The 21,280-nt window shown below is 38.8% G+C and overlaps 1 protein-coding gene across 1 annotated transcript; it reads right to left on the bottom strand.

Annotated features, from left to right (window-relative positions):
- Positions 1-1,266: 1,266 nt before the first annotated feature.
- LOC107551920 (myosin-9-like) lies at positions 1,267-19,801 on the bottom strand. Its single transcript, XM_016233700.1, has 36 exons — positions 19,623-19,801; positions 14,360-14,691; positions 13,924-14,080; positions 13,799-13,826; positions 13,597-13,690; positions 12,990-13,010; positions 12,469-12,561; positions 12,319-12,382; positions 12,098-12,196; positions 11,611-11,754; positions 11,180-11,275; positions 10,778-11,049; positions 10,505-10,678; positions 10,224-10,397; positions 9,785-9,899; positions 9,291-9,481; positions 9,072-9,193; positions 8,556-8,625; positions 8,286-8,446; positions 7,926-8,034; positions 7,711-7,842; positions 7,410-7,616; positions 7,160-7,297; positions 5,560-5,683; positions 5,157-5,328; positions 4,675-4,887; positions 4,317-4,461; positions 3,789-3,995; positions 3,582-3,686; positions 3,241-3,393; positions 2,892-3,140; positions 2,502-2,714; positions 2,049-2,261; positions 1,773-1,934; positions 1,485-1,613; positions 1,267-1,362 (listed from the first exon to the last, which is right to left on the bottom strand). The coding sequence occupies exons 2-36, from the start codon at positions 14,684-14,686 to the stop codon at positions 1,270-1,272; spliced, it is 5,166 nt and encodes a 1,721-aa protein (XP_016089186.1). The 5' UTR covers positions 14,687-14,691; positions 19,623-19,801; the 3' UTR covers positions 1,267-1,269.
- Between the last annotated feature and the right edge of the window lie 1,479 nt (positions 19,802-21,280).

Raw genomic sequence — 21,280 nt, 5'->3', positions numbered from 1 at the left:
ACTAAAACTCTATAAAAGGCACAATCTACAGTCTTTTAGTTATCAGCACAGATCTTTAACCATTTGATCACTTTATTCATTAAGAAAATCTTGTCTATAATGAAATACTGCGGTGTTCGGAAGAATTAGACGAAAAATTGAGGGTACAAAAAACAAAGCTTTAATCAGATGCACTGAAACTGTATGTGACATTAAAAGCGAGAGGAAAATATCTTTTAAATTGTTCCAAATACAGTCAGTCCACTACCATTGCACTGAAGTTTGACAATTTATAGGGCCATCAAGATTCTCCAAATAGAGGGTTAGAAACATACAGCAGGAAAAATATATCGTATAATGTATTATGCAGACAAATGCTGTATGACAGATTAATCATTTTAGCAAACATTTAAAATTGAATACAAAAAAATAAAAGGTAGAGTACAAATGCAAACTTTTACACACCCCACCACCTAAAGTTTGAACTTCAAAAACATCAAGAAAAAACAAACTTAGTTTGCAGTAATACGTGGTGTACAAATCCTGAGAACTCTCAAACTTTAATATTTTATGTAATTAAGGCAAACAGTCTTAATTTTAAAAGAGTAGAAGAGGTGGAAAGGTGCCAGTGAATCTATTAGGAAAAAGGCTTAATTGGTGCTGAAGTGCTCTTGAAACAAAATAACTAAGATTAATCTCTTTGGCTGATGGGTAATATTCCTGCAAATCCTGGCTCATTTATTATTATTATTGAATAAGGAAATTTCTTCCCATTATAAAAATTTTAATTTACTTTGAAAATGGATGAATACTTTGTCTTCCATGTAAAATATAAATAGCCAATATTTATTCAAATGCATTGTAAGGCAGTTATCAACAGGGCAAGACAAATTACGCCAAATGAACTTTCAGTTTCACTGGAAAGATAAAGTTTGATAAGTGGCCAAATGAAAGACTTTTCTTCATCCTAAATCTCATTTATTATTATTATTGAATAAGGAAATTTCTTCCCATTATAAAAATTTAAATTTACTTTGAAAATGGATGAATACTTTGTCTTCCATGTAAAATATAAATAGCCAATATTTATTCAAATGCATTGTAAGGCAGTTATCAACAGGGCAAGACAAATTACGCCAAATGAACTTTGTTTCACTGGAAAGATAAAGTTTGATAAGTGGCAAAATGAAAGACTTTTCTTCATCCTAAATCTTTTTTTTTTTGTTGTTCATCTTGGACACAAAGTTATGGCTTGAATAATTGTTTGACATCACAATGACTGCAGGCAACTCACTTCTTGGCATTCTGGCTATTGATCTCATCCTGCAGTTCATCTCGTTCTTGTTGGATTTGTCTCTTTGCTCTGTCAGCAGCAGCCAGATCCTACAGAGACAAAAAAAAAAGGAAACGTTTTCCACATGCGTACTCTTCTATAAAGAATCCTATTCTTCTAAACAATTAAATTGACCCTAGCTGCAGCACAATTCTGATCCAACAAGACAAACCTCATGCAGCTGCATGATCTCAGCCTCCATGCTCTTGATCTTGCGCTCGTTTTCTTTGGCCTGGTTAAGAGCCTCATCTCTGGACAAACGCAGATCCTCAAACTCTCTCATCTGATCTTTCATCTGGGCCTGCAATGCAAGAGAGGAAAATGACACGGATACCATGGTTACTGCATTATTTTATTCCACATGCAAAAGTACAGATCCGATTTCTGGTTCCTGAAACCAGAAATGTCCCCACCACTTTAATACAAAAGGGATGCTCATGCAGAACGTGTATGTGAATACCTGTAGTTTCTTGAGCTGTCTGAGGGCCTCATCTCGAGCCTTGTTGGCACTGTCGATCTGAGCAGCCAACTCCGACAGATCCAGCTCAAGCTTCTTGCGCACAGATACGGCCTGAGCCCGCTGTTTCCGCTCATCCTCAAGCTCCATCTCCATCTCACGCACCTGACATATTCAAGCATAATATCAGTAGATGTGTATTCTCGCAGTTTCCCCAACATGCATCAGCATCTCATGGATTAACACCGTTCTGAAGAGGTCAGGCAGGTGAGCACATACCTGTTTGACTAGCTGTTTCCGTTTCTCCTCACCCTGTTCATCTCTGCTCTGAAGGTCTCTCTCAAACTGAGTCTTCATGGCCTGCATGTTGACCTCCAGGCGCAGTTTGGCATCTTCTGTGAGCTGCAGTTCATCCTCCAGCTCTTCCAGCTGAGTCTTCATTTCCAATAACTGCTGTTCCATTCCTCGCTTCGCCCTCTCAAGCTCATGCACCTTAAAAGAAAAGGGCAAAAGATTGCACACAACCAAGATAAGGGGTAAGAAGAAACCATGACTGCCATTTTTAGAATTCAAATTAACAAATGTTTTGGTAAAGACAATATTAGCTTGGTTCCAAAACAGTTAGCATGTTGTAAAGACAATTGCGGTCTAGTTTGGCAGCTTATTAGGTTTTGGAACAGAGCTGTTGTCTTAAAATACATGTTAGACATGTAATGCTTCAGTTTCACATACACTCTTTCCAGCATCATCCTTGGATGACATCAGATCCTCCATCTCGGTTTTGAGCTGCTTATTGACCCGCTCCAGTTCGTCCTTCAAGTCAGTAATGGCCTCCAACTCTCGAGTCAGAGTCAGGGCTCTGGTCTCTTTCTCACGGGCCTCTGCCTCCGCACGATCCCTCTCCTCAGCGTACTTCTGAGAGATGTTCTTCTCCTCCGCCAGCATCTGCACAAATCAAGGTATTTTATCACTTAAAAAGACTGCAAGACTGCGAAAGTGATTAAACTGTAATAAAATAAATAAATAAAAAACACCAGAGAAGTAGCATTCAAAATATCCATATCTTTTCCATTAATAGAAAATACATTTCTGCTCCATTTACAGACAAACTCAGTTCTCTACCTGGTCAAACTTCTTCTGTTTGCGTTCCAGCTCCTGAACGGTCTGACGCAGATGAGCCTGGTCTACCAGGACATCATCTAGCTCTCTCTGTAGACGTGTCTTGGTCTTCTCCAGTTTATCGTACCCAGCATTCTTTTCTTCCAACTGCTGCATGAAGCTTTCCACCTCCCTCTGCAATTTCTTTTTCCCGTCCTCCATGCTTTCCAGGTTCTGGGCCTCTTGCTCAACCTTTTTCTTCATATCTGCCAACTGAGAAGCAAAAACAATAAAAACAGTTCTCAAACACAAACGGCTCCTAGACTAGCATCATCATCCAGGAGAATGTGTCCACAGACTCAATGGCACACACCTGAGCTTGAGCAGTGTGCAGCTGCTTTTCAAAATTTTTCTTGCCCTCCTCTTCCTCCTCCAGCATCTCTTTCATGTTGTTCTGTTCATCCTCCAGTTGCCGAACACGAGTGGAGAGTGCAAGCTTCTGCCTGGTCTCCTCCTCCAGTAATGCCTAACCACAGAGAAAATATATAAAATAATTTTCTTCAAAACAGAATAAAGTTTTATTATTATCAGCAACACTGGTAAAACACAATCAGATATTTGAAAGTCCACCATTGATGTTAGGGCAAGCGGGACACTCAGGTCACTCAGAAACCTCTAATGATAAGTGCACAATAGTGCATGACCAAGCTGTACCTGTGTGTCTTTAAGTTGAGATTCAACAGTAGAACAATCTTTTGCAGCTTTGACGGATTTGCTCTCCACTTTGCTCAGGGTACCTTGAATAGCTTCAAGCTCCACCTAAACATTGACAAAATAATAGGATTTTTCAATTAGGCACGAATTTCCACTAAAATGTGCAATTATCCAAGTATCTCTACAAGATCCTTTTAGTTTCAATACCTGCATCTTTGACACTTTATCGGCCAGTTCCTGTTTCTGTCTCTCACTCTCTCCATGTTTGACCTGGAGCTCCTGGAGCTGCGATTCTGCTTTCTTCCTGCGGTGCTCGGATTCGTTTTTACCTTGTGACAATGACTGAAGTTCGATCTGAAGTTCACTGCGTTCACTCTCCAGAGCCTGTTTAGCTTTGTCCACAGATGCTTTACTCTGAGAGATCCAACAGTGAAAGTTAGTCAGCATTTTTCTGCACAGTTTGCTTTTGTGGATGGAAAGAAAATGTACACTTCTCAGAAACACTACCTTAAAATGAACTGGTTAAATACAAATATTTTCCTAAAAAGTGTTAGGAGTGCTAAATACATACATTATCATATATTTCAATCATAGCGCCACCTTTTTAAATCCAGAAACACTCATAGGATCGGCACTTATAAAAAAAATAAAAAACTTTTGGCAGGATTTCCATTTCTTAATTTTCAAAGCAGCATCATTAACAGTCTTTGTGGTTTAGGAGGCACATGGTCTCACCCTTTTGGCCTGCTCAAGCTGTTCATTGATCTCCTCAAAGGCTTGGTTGTGTTTCTGTCGCACTTCAGCTAGCATCTGTTCATGTGAACGAGCCTCATCTTCCAGAGTCTTCTTCAGCTGAGCCACTTCAGTCTCTCTCTTTGTCCTTCAGATAGAAATAATAATTTTGAAGCTGATATAGGATAGTGCAGTACCTTCCTTTTCCCATAAGAATGTCATGCTACCATTGTGGAATTACAATCAGATAATTCAACTGTAATTACCAGTCATAAATTAAACACAAAAGTTCAGATTATTTGATAAAGCAAAATCTCAAGTCAGGTCTTCACTAGCCCAGTCAGTTTTCGTCATGGCTGACCTGAGTTCCTGCTGAGCAGCAGTAGAGTCCAGTGTGTCCTCAAGTTCGGTCTTCAGAGCCTCCAGCTCCTCTCCCAGGTCCCTGCGGTGTTTCTCCGCTTTAGCACGAGCAACTTTCTCCAGCTCCAGATCTTCCTGCAGCTCTGAGATCTGGGCCTCCAACTCACGAATGTTCTTCTGGGCAGCGTTCTTAAGTGCAGCTTCCGCCTCAATCCTACAGTGGAAAAAAAAGAAAATAAAAATTACAAAAATGTAGCTAGTAGTATAATTTTATTTAATGCCATGTAAGCATATGGGGCTATTTTTATGGCAAAAATTAAATTATAAAATGCAAATATCACAAATACAATAAAAACCAAGCACAAATTTAGTTAGAAATTAAAAATGTTAAAATGACAAAAGTCGAAGTGATTGACAGATGAAATTAAAGTTCAATACCAATTCTCCAGTAACCCCTGATTTTTTGTTGCAAGTTTTACTCACCTTGCTAGTGCAGCCTGGAGTTCTTCCTCTTTCTTGGCCAGTTGGGCACGGAGCTCTGCTATCTGAGCCTGCAGCTCTGCGATCTGATCATGCAACTCTGTCGAGTCACCCTCCAACTTCCGCCTGCTCTTCTCCAACTCTTGCCTCTGCTTCTCTTCCTTCCTTAAACGATCTGAGCGCATAAAGGAGAGTGAGTGGTCATTTAACGTCAAAGAGAATATAAAAACTGGAAAAAAAAGCAAAGCTGTACAGAGATGGAGAAAAGAGAACACTGCAACATAACTCACGTTGCAAATAGAGTTTTTTTTTCCCCAATCAGCATGCTTGGGCTGACTGGAGAAAAAAAAAAAAAAAAAAAAAAAAGCACATTAAAAAAAAATGTAAAGGTCCTGAAAACACTTACCCTCCAGGTCTGTAATCATAGCTTCATGTTTGTTCTTGAGTTTCTGCAAACTCTTGGATTTCTCTTCCTCTTCAGCTAGGTTAGTGGTGTACTCAGAAATTCTCTCCTCTAGCTGCTTTTTCTCCTGCAAGCACAGATACCCACACACACACAACTATCAGGACAAGCACTAAATGGTTTGTGCAGCAGATAAACGGGCACCTTGTGCAGTCCCTGTAGGTGGGTTGAAGAGATGGCAGACTTTATATTCTGGTTAGAAATCGAGAATTGGTTCTTATTCAGAAAAGTCACTCGCTTAATGCATTTTTTGGGGAAAGTTATTGTAGTGGTGGTTAAATACTACTACAACATTTGTTTTGTGTAGCATTAGTCAAACTGTCCGGGGCCAGAATCATATGGTGGAATCAGAGGCAGGTTTTTTGACATTTTAACAAGATGGCACCACACATGGCTGCCTCAGTTTGTAGATCCTTGCTTGGTACTTGTACTATTTTTGTTTGTCCTGTTTTTAGTAACTTTTTTTTTTTGGGACATTAGTCAGAGGAGCTGCGATCCTGTACAAGCGCTCCAAGCGACACAAATGAGGGAAGCACGCTGGTGCGCTCGTGAAATTCCTGGACTTTAGGACTCCACTGCCGAGCATTCATCTGGTGAATCTCTGCTCCCTAGCAAATAAAACACATAAAAACACGATCCACCGCCTCTCGTTTTCCCAGATTACTCCGTGAAGGCTGGTGTACAGATGTGACCGTTTTAAAGATGTGCTGCCCAAATTTGGAAGCTTTCTTTATTAACTGCAAGCCTTTTTATTTGCTGCGGGAGTTTTCCTCGTTTATTCTGGTGAGTGCATACATTGTGTGTGATCTGATCAGCCAGCTCTTCTAGCAGAGCGGCGTTACCCAGACTCTTTTATTGTAATTCTCTGTGATTTTGATAAAGCTAATCTCACCCGTGAACTGCCTAAATACAGAAAGCACATCACATGCCCCACAAGAGACAGCAATATACTGGACCACTGCAACAGTTTTAAAGGATGCATACCACTCTGTCCCCGGAGCAGCTCTGGGACTCTGATCGGTTCAACTTCAACCAGCCTTCAGACAGAAACTTAAATCTGCTGAGCCTGTAGTGAGAACTGTAAAGAGATGGACTCTAATGAAGCAGAGCAGGACTTACAAGCCTGCTTCGACTGCACTGATTGGAGTGTTTTTGAGGCTGCAGCCACTGATATGGATGAGCTCACCAACACAGTGACCTTCTACATCAGTTACTGTGAGGACATGCGTGTTCCAACCAGGACTCATTTAACAATGACAAACATTGGTTCAGTTCAAAACTCAGTTTCGCCAGGTCAAAGGGCCTGTACAAACAGAACAAAAACACACTGAATAGGGAGATAAGAGAAGTTACTCTGAAAAGCTGAGAAAAAAAAAAATTCAGCACAGTGAAGACTCAACTTTCCCCTCAACCCCCCCACACACTTAGCAAATAAAGCTCATTCTGATTCTGTTAAATTCCTTTGCCACCCCCAATTACTGAATTGTGAATTGAAACCACTTCATTGATGATGCATCTAAAAAGCATAACATTTTTGTTAGACCTTGTTAAGTTTGGTGTTTTGGTCATCAAGAACCATAATTTCCTCCTCAATCTTCTTCAGCTTAGCATCCATGGTGACTTTCTCCAACTGCAGCTTCTGTCTGGCTGCTTCCTCCTCATCCAGTTGTTGCTCCAGATCCTGAGAAAGGATTTTAGGTTTTTAAATTACAAGTAAAGGAGTATTTTCAATATGAAGCTCTAAAGCACTGATCTCCCAAATGCAAACTATTTGATCAAACTTGCTGTCTCACCGTGATGTTGTGTTGCATTTTCTTCCTCTCCGTCTGAAACTGTGAGACTCTCTCCTCCTCTTCTTCCAAGCGGGACTCCAGGTCATGCAGGATCTCCTCCAGCTCCTGCTGGCGTGCAGCAAGACGTCCCCTCATCTCTTCAGCCTCTTGACACAGCTCCGTCTCTGCCTGCAACTGCTCCTGCAGTGCCATCTTCTCGGTGTTTAACTTTAACAGGGAAAAATCTGACAAGGTTATGGACACCAAGAAAGAATAAACCATCTTGAAGTAGAGGAAACACCACCACCACCACCATATATACCTGCTGTTGTTTGGCCGCAAACTCTTTCAGCTGGTCTTCAGCCTGCTGCTGTCTCTCCTTCATCTTAACCAACTCTTCTTCTTTAGCGACCATTTCCTCTTCCTGTCTGGTCACCTGCAGCAAAGGCTTCACCTGAAAAGAGAAAAGTGGACACACTGTTTTTAGATCTCTTATTGATCTAATAAAGATACAGGTTTATGAATCTGGATGTGTACCTTGGTAAAGAGTCTCCACCAATCCCAATTCCGGAGTTTCAAGTAGGCTGCACAGTTTCTCTGGATCACCCTCATGGCTGTCAGCTGCTGCTGCCTCTTGGCAAATGCTCTACGTAAATCAAACCCCAATTTGTCATCGTCAAAGAGTCCTGTTCAATTAACACCTTACAGACATCTGTTGTCCAAGACATTTCAAAAATCACTTATAAAGTTGGCAGCTTATCAATATCGGCCAGAATTTTAATATCGGTGCATCCCTAAAAACAAGCAGCTAAAGTCATTTTTAACACTTCAGTCTGTCCTAGCTGTAGTGTCATGGAAAAGGGATTTTTACTAAATTAAATATTTTAAAATATCTACCTCCTAGCGACATAGCCTCTACACCAGGCTTGGAAAGTGATAATGACATCAGTGATCTTCAGATCTCTCTCCTCTTCCAGGTGGGCAAGAACTCCAGCCCTGAAGAACACTTTACTCTGACCTATACGGTACAAGTTAGAATCCAGCTCCAGGGCTTTGATCTGAGAGAGAGAGAGAAACAATTATATGCGATCGACAACTTAAGTTTTCAATAAAAAGTATCAATTGTAAAAGCTGAGGAGTTACATAACAGTGTGCATTAACTCTTACCATGAGGACACAGGCCTGCTTTCCATCCATAAAGCCCTTGGGGATGGCATTTGGTGTGAGGATCTCATATCTGAAATTATATTAGGGGAGAATAAATTAGAGACTATGATAAATTTCAGTAGTCTATACAGTAGTAGTAGTTTTTTTTTGTTGACATGTCAGCGTCTAAGGCTATCTTCATGGCAAAAACTGAATTGGAATACAAAAAATAAAAACGCAAACAAAAATACAGCAGTTAATATTATACAAGATTTTTTTTAAATGAACGCATGATGAATCCAAAATCTTTACTGGTAAAAATCTTACTAAACAAGTCCCTGAAGTGAGCATACTTCATATAAAAAATAAAAAAAAATTTAAATTAAAAAAAAGTTTTCTACTTGCATTAAAACCGAAATTGTACAATAAAATGTTTAAGACGTCTATTGATACTAAATAGTCAAACTGAAGCAATTCTATTTCCTGCCACATGGTATAAGCAGTCCGAATACTTAGCATTCATGAAAATCCAAATACCTTTGTCTGAACTCCTGGAAGACGATGCGGTTGGGGAACCCTTGTCTACAGATCCGAATTCCTTCTAGAACTCCATTACACCTTAGTTGATCTAGAACCAGATGGTGTGCCAATTTACCAGCCTAAAGGAGAAAAGCAATGACTTAAATTGTTAGAGGCCTCAAAAGGAACATGAGCCATTAGGCTGTACAAATGTTTTGAAGACTTTTCTCTTCATACCTTCTTCTCATGATTGGGGATGATGCATCGGACAAAGTTAGGGTTGGTGTTTCTGAGAGTGGTCATCAGATTTGTCAGCTGCTCCTTGTACAGTTGTCCTACTGTACGGAACATTCCTTTACGAGTCTTGACGGCTCCATGCAAGGATTCAGCCATTCCGGCCACTTTATCCAATCCCACAATTCTGTCCACTGATGAAAGCAATGAAAAACACCCATTATGCAGGAAACCAATATAAGAGTCAAGACAACTTATGTTTATCTGTGGAGTCTTTTAGTGTCCAGGATGAACAATAGAAGACCACCTGCATATTACATACTGGCAGAACCAGACTCACTTTTCTCTATGACGACCTAAAAGCCTGACAAACAAAAGCTCAATGTAGCAGGTGGATTGTCGTCAAAACTTGTTAGACATTAGTGACATCCGAAACCATACGCCGATTACAAACCATTAAAATCACTGGTTAATCAGCTTTCCATAAAGTCACATACCATCCTTCCAGAGCTCAGACACAAACTTGTCCAATGATTGGTTGAGTAGAGTAGCTACATTGTCATTCAAAGGGTCCATGTTTTTCATTAGCCATTCATTTGCCTTGTAATCAACCTGTAGAAGACCGGATGGACACATACATGATACACTTTTAAAAACACCATCCAATAAGGTATCTCCTCTTAAGCCATTTTTGTTTTTAGTTTTATACGAGGAGGTGAGGGAACTGTAATGTTCTAGAGCATGTAAATGTCAAAATGTATTTTTCATACTGAACATTATAACGTTGTGATGCGTTCACTTGCCCACCTCAGCAATTTCCACAGACATTGCCGATCCAGTGTGACTTCATGATACAGACCTCCACAGTATCAATTACTTTACAAACATGAGAAACTAATCTTGTTCAAAGTGTTTAAGACACATAATGGCTCTTACTTTGCCAGCATAGTGAATGATACAGAAGTCAGCATCATCTTTGAGCTTCTTGGGTTTCTGGAATTTTGAGTTGTTGCCCAATTCCTGAACGACTTTCTCCACAAAGGATTTGTCTGTGGCTTTGGGAAACCAGCACTCCTCATCCAACAGAGCCAGGATTCCTGGAGGACCAGTCTGAGGAAGGGGAAAAATAAATAAATAAATGGAAAATCAAGGAACGAATGAGGGTTTCAGACTAGAAAAGTATTCTACAACGTTTGAAGAGGAAAGGATAAACCTACAGGCTTCTCAATGAGTTCAATACAGGGCTGCAGGTCGAGGCCGAAGTCGATGAAGCTCCATTCGATGCCTTCACGCTGGTACTCCTCCTGCTCCAGGATGAACATGGTGTGGTTGAACAGCTGCTGAAGCTTCTCGTTGGTGTAGTTGATGCAGAGCTGCTCAAAAGAGTTCAGCTACAGAGAAAGCAAATTTTAAACCATAATGGTCCATTAGAAATGAAGACACTCACAAAAAACATCTGAAAAATTTAAATTTTCCACAACCTTTCACACCTCAAAGATCTCAAATCCAGCGATATCAAGGATTCCAATGAAAGAAGCTCCCTGACGCTTGGTCTTGTCTAAAGCTTTGTTGATGCGCATAACCAACCAGCGAAACAGTCTCTCATACATGGCTTTGGCCAAAGCCTCCACCGCAAACTCAGCCTGCTCTTGAGTCTGAGCCTTCTGAACGTAATCACGACCCACTTTGATGCGTGGCATGAGAATGGCACGTGTGAAATCTGTCACGTTCATACCCAAGAGGTGGCACACCTTCTGGGCCGCTGATAAATGAGAAAATTGAGAACTCAAAAAAGATGACTGATTTCACACTAGAATAAACAGAGTACAACATGTAAGAATAAAACCAAACTGGGACTAATTTGTAGTGCATGTTAATGAAGAAATTTAAACCTGTGTCATCGGGCATGGAGGCTTGGTCAGAGTTGCGTTCCTTTTTAAAACTCATGTTTCCCAGCTGCAGTACAGCAGAAACCACCTTCAAAAGACCTGGGACATAACCAAACACATTACATTTCCTCAGACAAGGAAATAACCAACACATCAACCCTCAAAGATACACCAAACTTCAAATTCAGTCAATATAACACAATAACTACATTGTATGGTTCAACAGAGTCCATCATGAGAAACTGGCAAACTTTTCCCTGATTCATGAAAGACGTCACACCTTTAGGCAATTAAACACACTGCAGAAGAACTACAAATGAAATCGTGTCTTGTTTGAGACTTTTCCCTGATTCATGAAAGACGTCACACCTTTAGGCAATTAAACACTGCAGAAGAACTACAAATGAAATCGTGTCTTGTTTGATTCTCTATACCTGTCTGCTCCTCCTCGGGGATGCCCATAATCCTGAAGGCATCTATGGTTTCAGCAAACAATTCTTTATCCTGTTGTCCAGGGATAGTTACATTTCCATTTGTCAGGAAGCGGTACTTTTTGTAGTCTTCTAGGCACAGCTCAGCTGTAGAGTGGAAAATAAACTTTATAAACTTTTCATAGAGATTAGTTCTAGAGTATACTACACGGTTTCTTGGGTATTCAGTATTAAAGTTCTTGGTGTATATCCCAACTTGGTGTACATTCACAAAACAGTCTCACATTGAGAAGATTCATTTATGTTCCTTCAAAAAAAAAAAAAAAAAAAGTCAACATTTGAATCGAATCAAAACCCTTTCATCAAAGTTGTCCTAAAACCAAAATGCATTCTTGTCTTAGGACAAATTGGATGAACTTTTTTGATCCACTTCAAATGCTGACTAGTATGTACACACACGACTTTGTTTATGGCATGAAATGGTTCTCACCACGTAATTTGTCTCCTGCTCCTGATAGCAGGTAATAAAAAACATGGAAGGTCCGTTCATCTTTGGCCTGTCTGATCGCACGAGACTTCTCTAACAGATCTGACAAATGCTTGTTAGGGGATTAACAGAATAAGCTGAATACATTCTCCATGAGAACAATGAAACATAATTTGTTAGCTTGTTAATTTAGTTTCTCAAATGATGGTTCAGTCAAAGGATACAAGTTTCAATGTTGGCTCCAACAATGTAGCCATTGACATCAAAGTTTATCCTGATAAACTTGCCCTGTGAATGAAGAGCTCATATTGATTCATGTCAATACTTAGTGGGACCTTTTAAGAGGAGTCAAGTGGATTTCTGTGCACACTTACGAATCGAGAAGAATTATCGTTTTTTACAGTCTTGCCATTGCCAAAGGCCTCCAGAATTGGGTTAGCCTGGAGCAACTGTTTCTCCAACTCCCCCTGGCAGACAAAGAATTGATTAGATGGAATGAAGAGTGCATTAAAAGTTAAAATTACATGAACCGTTAGCGATTAGTGAAAAAGACTACATCCTGAAACAAAGTTCCCAACCCATCAATACACAATAGACCCAGATCACCTATTTGCAAATTAAAGTTTTGCTTGAGGCTGAAAACTGATGCCCATTTTTGCAGTTGAGTACATTCTTTAACTACATTTATAATGCTAAAAACCATTCGTGCATTAAACTTTGTTCCAAACCAGTGTTAGAATTTGCATTAGCTGAAGCTGTTAGAAGACTTTGCAACATAACGTATATAATTAAGCTTGTAGACAACCATGGTCTACATGACCTGGAAAGTGGGGCCAAAAAAACAAAAACAAAAATTGGATAGTGTGGTTGGACAGAGAAAGGAATCATAACTCACATGTGACAGGGTGACACTGCTCTGGAGGAGAAAAAGAAAAGACATTTTCAAAATATGGGCACAAAATGAAGGGGACTCAAACATGCTTAACCGTACGGCACAACATTTGACAATGGGTAGCTTGTAGTGTTTTTTTTTTTTTTTTTTTAAAGAGTTTAGAGTATTATCAACCATGAACAAATATGCAGGTATTCACAAAGTCATTAGATATCCAGCGGGAACCGGTCTAGACCTGATACAGGAATGTGAAAACACAGAATTTTGACTTCCTGGTCCAGAGAGCATGACAGAAAGAGAAGTTTCAAACCCATAAAGAAAAACAGGAGACTTTTGACAGGAAAAATGGAGGATGAAAAACAGGACGAGATAAGAGTGATATCAATAAAACATTTATCATAATGGGGGCTGGAGACAGAATAGCTGTTGTTAAAAATGGATGTGGTTATTTATTTATGAACAGCTCTGTCATGTCAATCAGCACTCGTCTTATCTGTCAGTTGTGCATGCAAATGAACATTTGCTTGTTGACGACTTTTCCATGACTCAGAGCGAGCCAAAAAATAAATAAATTTAAATAAATTTAAAAAAAGGGGGGTTTTGTACTCACTTGATCCTTCTTTGTTTTGAAGGATGACGCTACAAATGCAAGGTACTGAATGACTTTTTTCGTGTTTTCAGTTTTTCCAGCACCAGATTCACCCCTGGACAAATATTAATAAAGAATAAGTTTCGAAAAGAACACCGTGCTGGTCATTTTGATATTTTATTGCGGCACTGGTATTTCACATTAAGTTCCAAGTCAAGCTTACGTGCACAATATGGACTGATCCTCACGATCTAAAAAGATCAAGAAATATGAATTAACACGATCACATGAACATGAGTGCCATTTTGGCAAGAACAATGGTATCAGTCATGCAGTTAGTGTTCTCACCCTGCATCATGCTCCTGTAGGCCGTGTCTGTGATGGCGTAGATATGAGGGGGCATCTCATACCTCTTTTTGCCTTTGTACATATCTACGATTTCTTCCGTGTAGATCGGTAGATGCTTATATGGGTTTATTACCACACAGAAGAGCCCAGAGTACGTCTGAAACAACGATTTACATCATAAAAAGCACATTTGTTTCAAGCAGACTGACTAAACACTTACTCTTTACAAACATTAACTAGCAATTTAATTAGCAATCACAAATACCTCAACCTTAAATGATTCTGTGAGTAACGAAACATGAAACAATTATGCATTTTCCACAAGTTTTCTGCGTAGTCAACATGTCAATGTTAACTTGCCAGTAAGTGCACAATAATATGTGCAGAATTCTTTAACCTTGAACACTACAAACATATGCATTTCAGACAGACTTACATAGATGAGTCCTGAGTAGTACCTCTCCCTTAGGTTGTGTAGAACAGAGGCTTCATTCAGGCAGGTAAGCTCCGCCATGTCCTCCACCTTGCTGAATTTGGGTGGGTTCATCCTCTGGATGTCATCCTTGTTCACCTTGATCTTCTTGCCAGAGTCAACCAGCTCCACAAGACACTCATCTCCAGTCTCCTCTTTGATGGAGCCAGCCTCAAAGCCAAGCTTCTCTGAGGGAACCCACACCAGCTTCTTAGAGGCCCAGTCTGCCTGGGCCAAAGGGTCGTTGATAGTATTGCGGTCGGCATAGAGGAACTTCTCTGCGTCTGACATTTTGGCTACATGTGAGAGAAAAGTAAAAGCATTTATGGTTTTGAAATTGAATGGTTTTGTGATTTTAAAGTTCCACAATATATCCCAATAAGAGGACTAACGTTCAGGGAAGAGGATCTGAGAATTAAAACTAGCATGACAACAGCGTCTTTGTGGTTCCTCAATCATACACAAACATCTACATGGTGACTCGTTGAAGCATCTGACTCCAGTACGTGTCAATATTGTCCTAGAAAACTTGACAACCACACCTGCTCAGGTCTCTGACTGATACTGCGCTACCTCAACTCTTTTGCTTCCATTCTCCTACCCTTTCCCCATTTATTCCATACAGAGTCAAATTCCTTCAACAACCCCTACACTCTAAAAAAAAAAAAAAAATCCTGGGTTATTTTTTTTTTACCCAAATGCTGGGTTAACCCTTTTAAGCCATTTTTGGGGTTATTTTTTTCCAGTGTTTGGGTAGTTTTTGTGTTACTCAGATCCTGGGTCAGACGTAACCCAGCGGTTGAGTTATCACAGGGATTTTGCGTCTTCTCTTCTCGAGAGAGCAGTTCTAAGTGCCATCGAATTGATGCATTCTTCAGTAAAACTCAGGTTTGTGTACATTTCATTTTATCTATAAAATCGTTACCGTGCTGTATATTGTTCAATTTTATGCAGAGCAACATACAGGCGCGCGGTGTGAATCACCTTTAACGAGTGTCGCAGTCTTTTTGCATGATGGAAAAGCCTGATGCTTTGCATAAAATAAACGATTTTATTCATAAAGATACAGAATATAATACTTTGGATGTTAAACATGTCCTCAGAGCTGTTTATTGTTTGTTTATTGGCAGGTTATGGAGTCACCGCATGCTTCGGCTAGAGTGAAACGCAGGGCAGCCGTCCGTTAGCAGTTCCCCGCCGAACACGACTCCAGCTCGGGCACGAGAACCAGTGCCATACGGTGGAAACAGAATAATAGAGACTGGTCGATTACATGTGAATTACTTCGGTTTAATGTTGAATTTTTCTTCTAATGTTTGTTAAACGAGCTTAAATATAGGCAATATGTATAGCCTATTAAAAACTATATAAACAATGCTGTAAATGATAAATAAAGGAAGTTATCATGCAAACCAGTGGTTGTGTGGAGTATTTTAGAAACTTTTAGAGGATTTAAGTTAATCTGTAAACACTATTTAACGTATGAAGTAAAAAAAAAAAAAGCTAGTAATATAGTAAAAGTGAATAAACCCATTAGCTGGGTTAAATCAACTCATTATGCTGGGTAAATTTAACCCAAGATGGGTTCTGTTCTATATTTACCCAGCCCTTGGGGTAATAACCCAAATTGGGTTGTTTTTAACCCAGTGTTTTTTTAGAGTGTAATTATAGGAATTCCATAAATTCCCACACTAATTTCAGAACACAATGCATTCACAATTTTGTGCACAGAACTATGTGGCAAGAATGCAATTAATAGTGAAGGAAACCCACCATTTCCATATTACCATAACATTTATTGTGTCATGCCTACATTTGTTCGTTTGTTTTTGTATTTCCATACTAGCATCTAAGGCTCTTCATTCATAGCAAGATTAATGTAATTTGAAAGACAAATAGTAGTAACGTACAGCAGTAATATAACATTCCTTAGGTTGGATTGGATCTTAGTGAGGATCTACCAAACACCTACTGTGTGCGGTTGCAAACATACACAAGACACAAGCTCCTATTACTTTCAAGTGGAGGAACTTCTGTTCTGAAGTAGTAATTCCTAAACAAGTTTGAACAAAGACAATTTAATTATCCGCCACACCCTGTGCAAGACTCCAGAACTCTGAAATGAAGGATAACGCCTTTATTTCGGTCAAAAAGAGCAAAAATGTAACCCAATATGGCTTAAACTGCTTACAGCGCTATGCAGGTTCAGAAATGTTCGGTAACTATCACAAGAGCCCACTTAAGAAATATTCAGAGGGCAAATAAGAAACATCAGATGAGTTTGATAAATTATGCAAAGGTCCTCTGGAAAGCAAAAGATATATGGTCTCTGCTGTCAGAGTCTAAATGGCTAAATCCTAATATGCATAATATGAATATCAGAGCAATGTTACGTTAAAAGATCTAGAAGTATGCATCCATATCTTCACAAATTTACTAGAAATCAGTTCATTACCATTAAAAATGGTCAATGTCTGCCGTTTTGGGGTGTCTATATAGTACGTGGTCAATACAATCATATGTGACTTTGGGTATATATTTTTGTCATTCTGAGGACGTTGGGAACATATATATATATAACTAGTAATGCACATTACTGCAAAAACCAGCCAGTTACCACTGTAAAAGTTGAATAGTCTTTTACTATTAATTAAACTATGAATTTTATGAAGTCGTACTAGAATAAAAAAAATAGTTTTTTGCAGTTCACAACAACTGGAATTTGTAATATTGTTACTGAATAAAGAACACATAAAATTAAAATATATAAATAAGGAATATATAGAATATGATCCAAAGAGAAAAAAAAACAAAAAAAAAACACAACACTAAATAAGTGGCCTACAGTTGGGATTTCACTCCGGTGACTCAAGGGGAGTCGTACTACACATTACCTGTCCCTCAAGGGCAAGGAAAAGAGAGGCTTCTTGGAGTCAGAGTTCTCGGCCTATTCAAACTTTGAATATACTTACTTGCATTGACATCTACACTGATTTCGAACCTAACAGATAGAAAGCCAGACATCCAGAGTGGAAAAAAAGATGCTAAATGATGTGCAGCGATACCATTGAGCACTTGAAGCGTCAGAGAGGCATCTTGAAAATGAAAAGAGATGACAACAGCACAGCTTTAGCATACAGTTGAGATGGAGTGAGTGTAAGAGGGATAAGGAGATTAGCAGGGTGTCATCTCAGTCTGCAAGTTCATTAACAGCTCAAATACAGTCGCTGTGATTAAATGCAGATGACAGCATGTGCGTGTGCACATGACATACACCTCTGCTGGGTTGCCCCACGATGGTTTGTCATCAGATTATACAAGTACAAAAAAAAGGAACAAACTAGGAGTGAATTACAGTACAAAAGAGTTGGACAATCATGGTTTAGTAACAAGGAACAAACAGCCAACCGTGAAAAAAAAAAAAAAAAAAAAAAAAAAAGTGAAATGGTTTCTGTAACTTGATGATATTGAAAAATTGCTTCACCACACTGACACACTTCCTCTAGCCTGAAGCATTAATGCATGACCTTAGAAGGCAACATGTTAAAGCTTGCCATCTTAAAAAGAACAGCCTACATTTGCATTTAATTGTGCTTATAATATGGTTTACATTTTAAATGGAGAAAAGCAAACTTGATTTTTATCATCATGGCCAAACACAAGACTTGGTCAAATATCCATCATATTTCACCCTGGAATCTAAATAAATAACTAATATATATAAAATATTTCTTCTATCATATTTAATGTAAAATACCCTTTTATATTTAATATTTGTTGTATTTCCTTTAAATGCCGATTTTATGGCAATGTAATGTTATTTGTAAATGTAAATCCATTTTGTAATACAATAAAATGAGTCTTAAAATAGGCTGAATTATGATCAGATTAAGTGCAATATTAGCTTTACATGCAAAACTGATTTTTGCGCAGTTTGTATTTGAAGGGGGTAATGTGGGACGTGTTTTAAAGAGTTGGTCTGTCCTGCAGTCACAGTGGTCACCTGCAGTGCCATGCCTTAATCCTCTAGCCTGAAGCATTAATGCATGACCTTAGAAGGCAACATGTTAAAGCTTGCCATCTTAAAAAGAACAGCCTACATTTGCATTTAATTGTGCTTATAATATGGTTTACATTTTAAATGGAGAAAAGCAAACTTGATTTTTATCATCATGGCCAAACACAAGACTTGGTCAAATATCCATCATATTTCACCCTGGAATCTAAATAAATAACTAATATATATATAATATTTCTTCTATCATATTTAATGTAAAATACCCTTTTATATTTAATATTTGTTGTATTTCCTTTAAATGCCGATTTTATGGCAATGTAATGTTATTTGTAAATGTAAATCCATTTTGTAATACAATAAAATGAGTCTTAAAATAGGCTGAATTATGATCAGATTAAGTGCAATATTAGCTTTACATGCTAAACTGATTTTTGCGCAGTTTGTATTTGAAGGGGGTAATGTGGGACGTGTTTTAAAGAGTTGGTCTGTCCTGCAGTCACAGTGGTCACCTGCAGTGCCATGCCTTACTTTATCCCTCCATCAGCACGTTCTCTCATCCCACTGATCTTGGCTTATGTTCAATCCTTGCTTATAGTTCAAATGCCAACAGCTCTGAGATGAAGTCAACAATAGCAACACAGGAGACACCAATGCTTACAGTGACCATTTTATGCAGGGCAAGGTGAAAAAGTTCGAAGTTCAAAGGACTTCACAAAGAAATGAAAACATTCATGCAACTTTGAAACTAGCATTGTGACAATTGAAGACTCTTGTTCGGAGTCTGATGTGAATGTGTGTCCTCGGGGCTGAGCGATTCGGGTCGTGTCTAAAAGAAACTGGCCTCAAAGCAGATTGGGCGTGTTGCACAGACAAGAGCAGACGGATCACCTGAGAGATGTTACAGATAGCGGAGTTGCGCGTGCGTTCTACTAGCTACATTATTTTGGGTAGCAGTACAATAAAATAATAATAAATTATGAACATGGCATCGCATCATATTCTAATTTTGAACAGGTTTCATTAAGCCACGTTACATTAAAGACTATAATTTCCATTTCCCTAACATGAAAGAATTGTATAATTTCTAAGAGCAGCATATATAAACTATAGTTTCGCGTGCACTGACTGATTGTGTAGAACAGGTACAGGTGCGCGCTTGTTCGCTGAGGGGAGAACTGAACTGTAGCGGAATATTAAATGTTCGCTCACCTGTTTTCTCTCAGGGACCGTTTGTTGAGATGACCTGCTTTCTCCAAATCTCCTGCGTTTTTACAGAGAGTGACACGGATGCGACAAATGTATCCGAAAAGCTCTGGCGTTTGTGGCACTTTCCTGTTTGCTCATCGGCGTCCTCTTTCTTCTCTCTGCAAACTCCCTCTGACGCTTAAATCAGCTGTGTGGGCGTGTCGATATAAGGTCGACAAACCCTATGCCCCGCCCATTTACATGATTAAGCGCTTCTTTGGACGTGTCAATCAAAAGATGCGCTTTCATTGATTGGTTATTTCTTTATAATTGTGCTAAAACAGTGATCTTAGGTTAGGATGTTAGGTCTAGGATTTAATTTAATTTAATTTAATTTAATTTAATTTAATTTTATAAATTTTTATTGTATTAAATTTTATTTTATTTAATGTAATTTTATTTTATTTAAAATTGTATTTAATTTAATTTAAAAAAACATTTATACTGGAAAGAGTACTGCAGACGTTTTGAATTTAGAAAAAATATTTAATCTGATTTTACTTATTAAATATACATTAAATATGTAAATAAAAAATATACAAGAAATATGTACAAGAAAATGTAATAGAATTCGTGAAAATATGGGATTCATAATAGATAATCCTAGAAATAAACAATTTGATCTCAAACCTCAAACCAAGTTCCACAAATTTCCAGTTAGCTTGGCTAAAACTGCAATGAAAACATAAATTGACTTGACACGTTTTATTACTTAAATTGCTTATATAATTACACAAAAAAAATCATGATATCCCTTGTAGTTCAGAGGGAGCTTCTAGAATATTAGCCTAAATGCTTCATAAATGCTGGAGGAAGCTGGAGTTTAGAAAGGCTGCTGGTGGAGGTTGTTAGTGAAGGAATGCAGAGCTTTGTCTGTACTTGCATTCCTGCAGTGATTTTCCTCAGTATATTTAAACATACCGTGGAGGTAAAGACTGAGAGAGAGAGAGAGAGAAAGTTTAGAAAGGCTGCTGGTGGAGGTTGTTAGTGAAGGAATGCAGAGCTTTGTCTGTACTTGCATGCCTGCAGTGATTTTCCTCAGTATATTTAAACATACCGTGGAGGTAAAGACTGAGAGAGAGAGAGAGAGAGAGAGAGAGAGAGAGAGAGCAGGAGACTAAAGTGAACCTATACTGCTACAAGTCACCCTTAGGATATCATAAAACAATAAACAGTGGTCAGGTGATAACTATGATAAGCTGGTCTGTAAACTACTGACACATGATCTTCATGGGCGATTATAGATGTTGCATTTTTCTCTGTGTGTCAATCAGGGGTTGCCAGATATGTGAATTGATTATTGTAAATGATGTTGCTGTCATTGGCAACAAAGTAAAGAAAAATCAAAAAGTCAAAGTTCAAGTAAGGTCACAAAGAGGGTCAGACAGATTCCTCCAGGTAATCCTATATGTGAAATTGACTTGTGGCAGTTGACTTGTGGAAATGAACAAAACGGAGGCTCACAGCAAGACAACGTGTTTGGGAGACCTTCAGCACACACGGGAAAGACAGAGAGAGAGAGAGAGAGAGAGAGAGAGAGAGAGAGAGCAGGAGACTAAAGTGAACCTATACTGCTACAAGTCACCCTTAGGATATCATAAAACAATAAACAGTGGTCAGGT

This window comes from Sinocyclocheilus grahami, unplaced genomic scaffold (genome assembly GCF_001515645.1).
Source record: "Sinocyclocheilus grahami isolate Dianchi unplaced genomic scaffold, SAMN03320097.WGS_v1.1 scaffold437.1, whole genome shotgun sequence".
NCBI classification, from domain to species: Eukaryota; Metazoa; Chordata; class Actinopteri; order Cypriniformes; family Cyprinidae; genus Sinocyclocheilus; species Sinocyclocheilus grahami.
The sequence above is the reverse complement of the archived record's forward strand: the minus strand, read 5'-3'. Positions and strand labels throughout refer to the sequence as shown.

What these genes read in the sequence shown, in the direction of transcription:
- LOC107551920 (XM_016233700.1), bottom strand. Translation starts at nt 14,686, where the DNA reads ATGTCAGACGCAGAGAAGTTCCTCTATGCCGACCGCAATACTATCAAC. An exon ending in TTGCGGCCAAACAACAGCAG is followed by an intron (nt 7,617 to 7,710) that starts GTATATATGGTG and finishes TCCCTGTTAAAG; the next exon opens with TTAAACACCGAGAAGATGGC. An exon ending in CTCAACTTAAAGACACACAG is followed by an intron (nt 3,394 to 3,581) that starts GTACAGCTTGGT and finishes CTCTGTGGTTAG; the next exon opens with GCATTACTGGAGGAGGAGAC.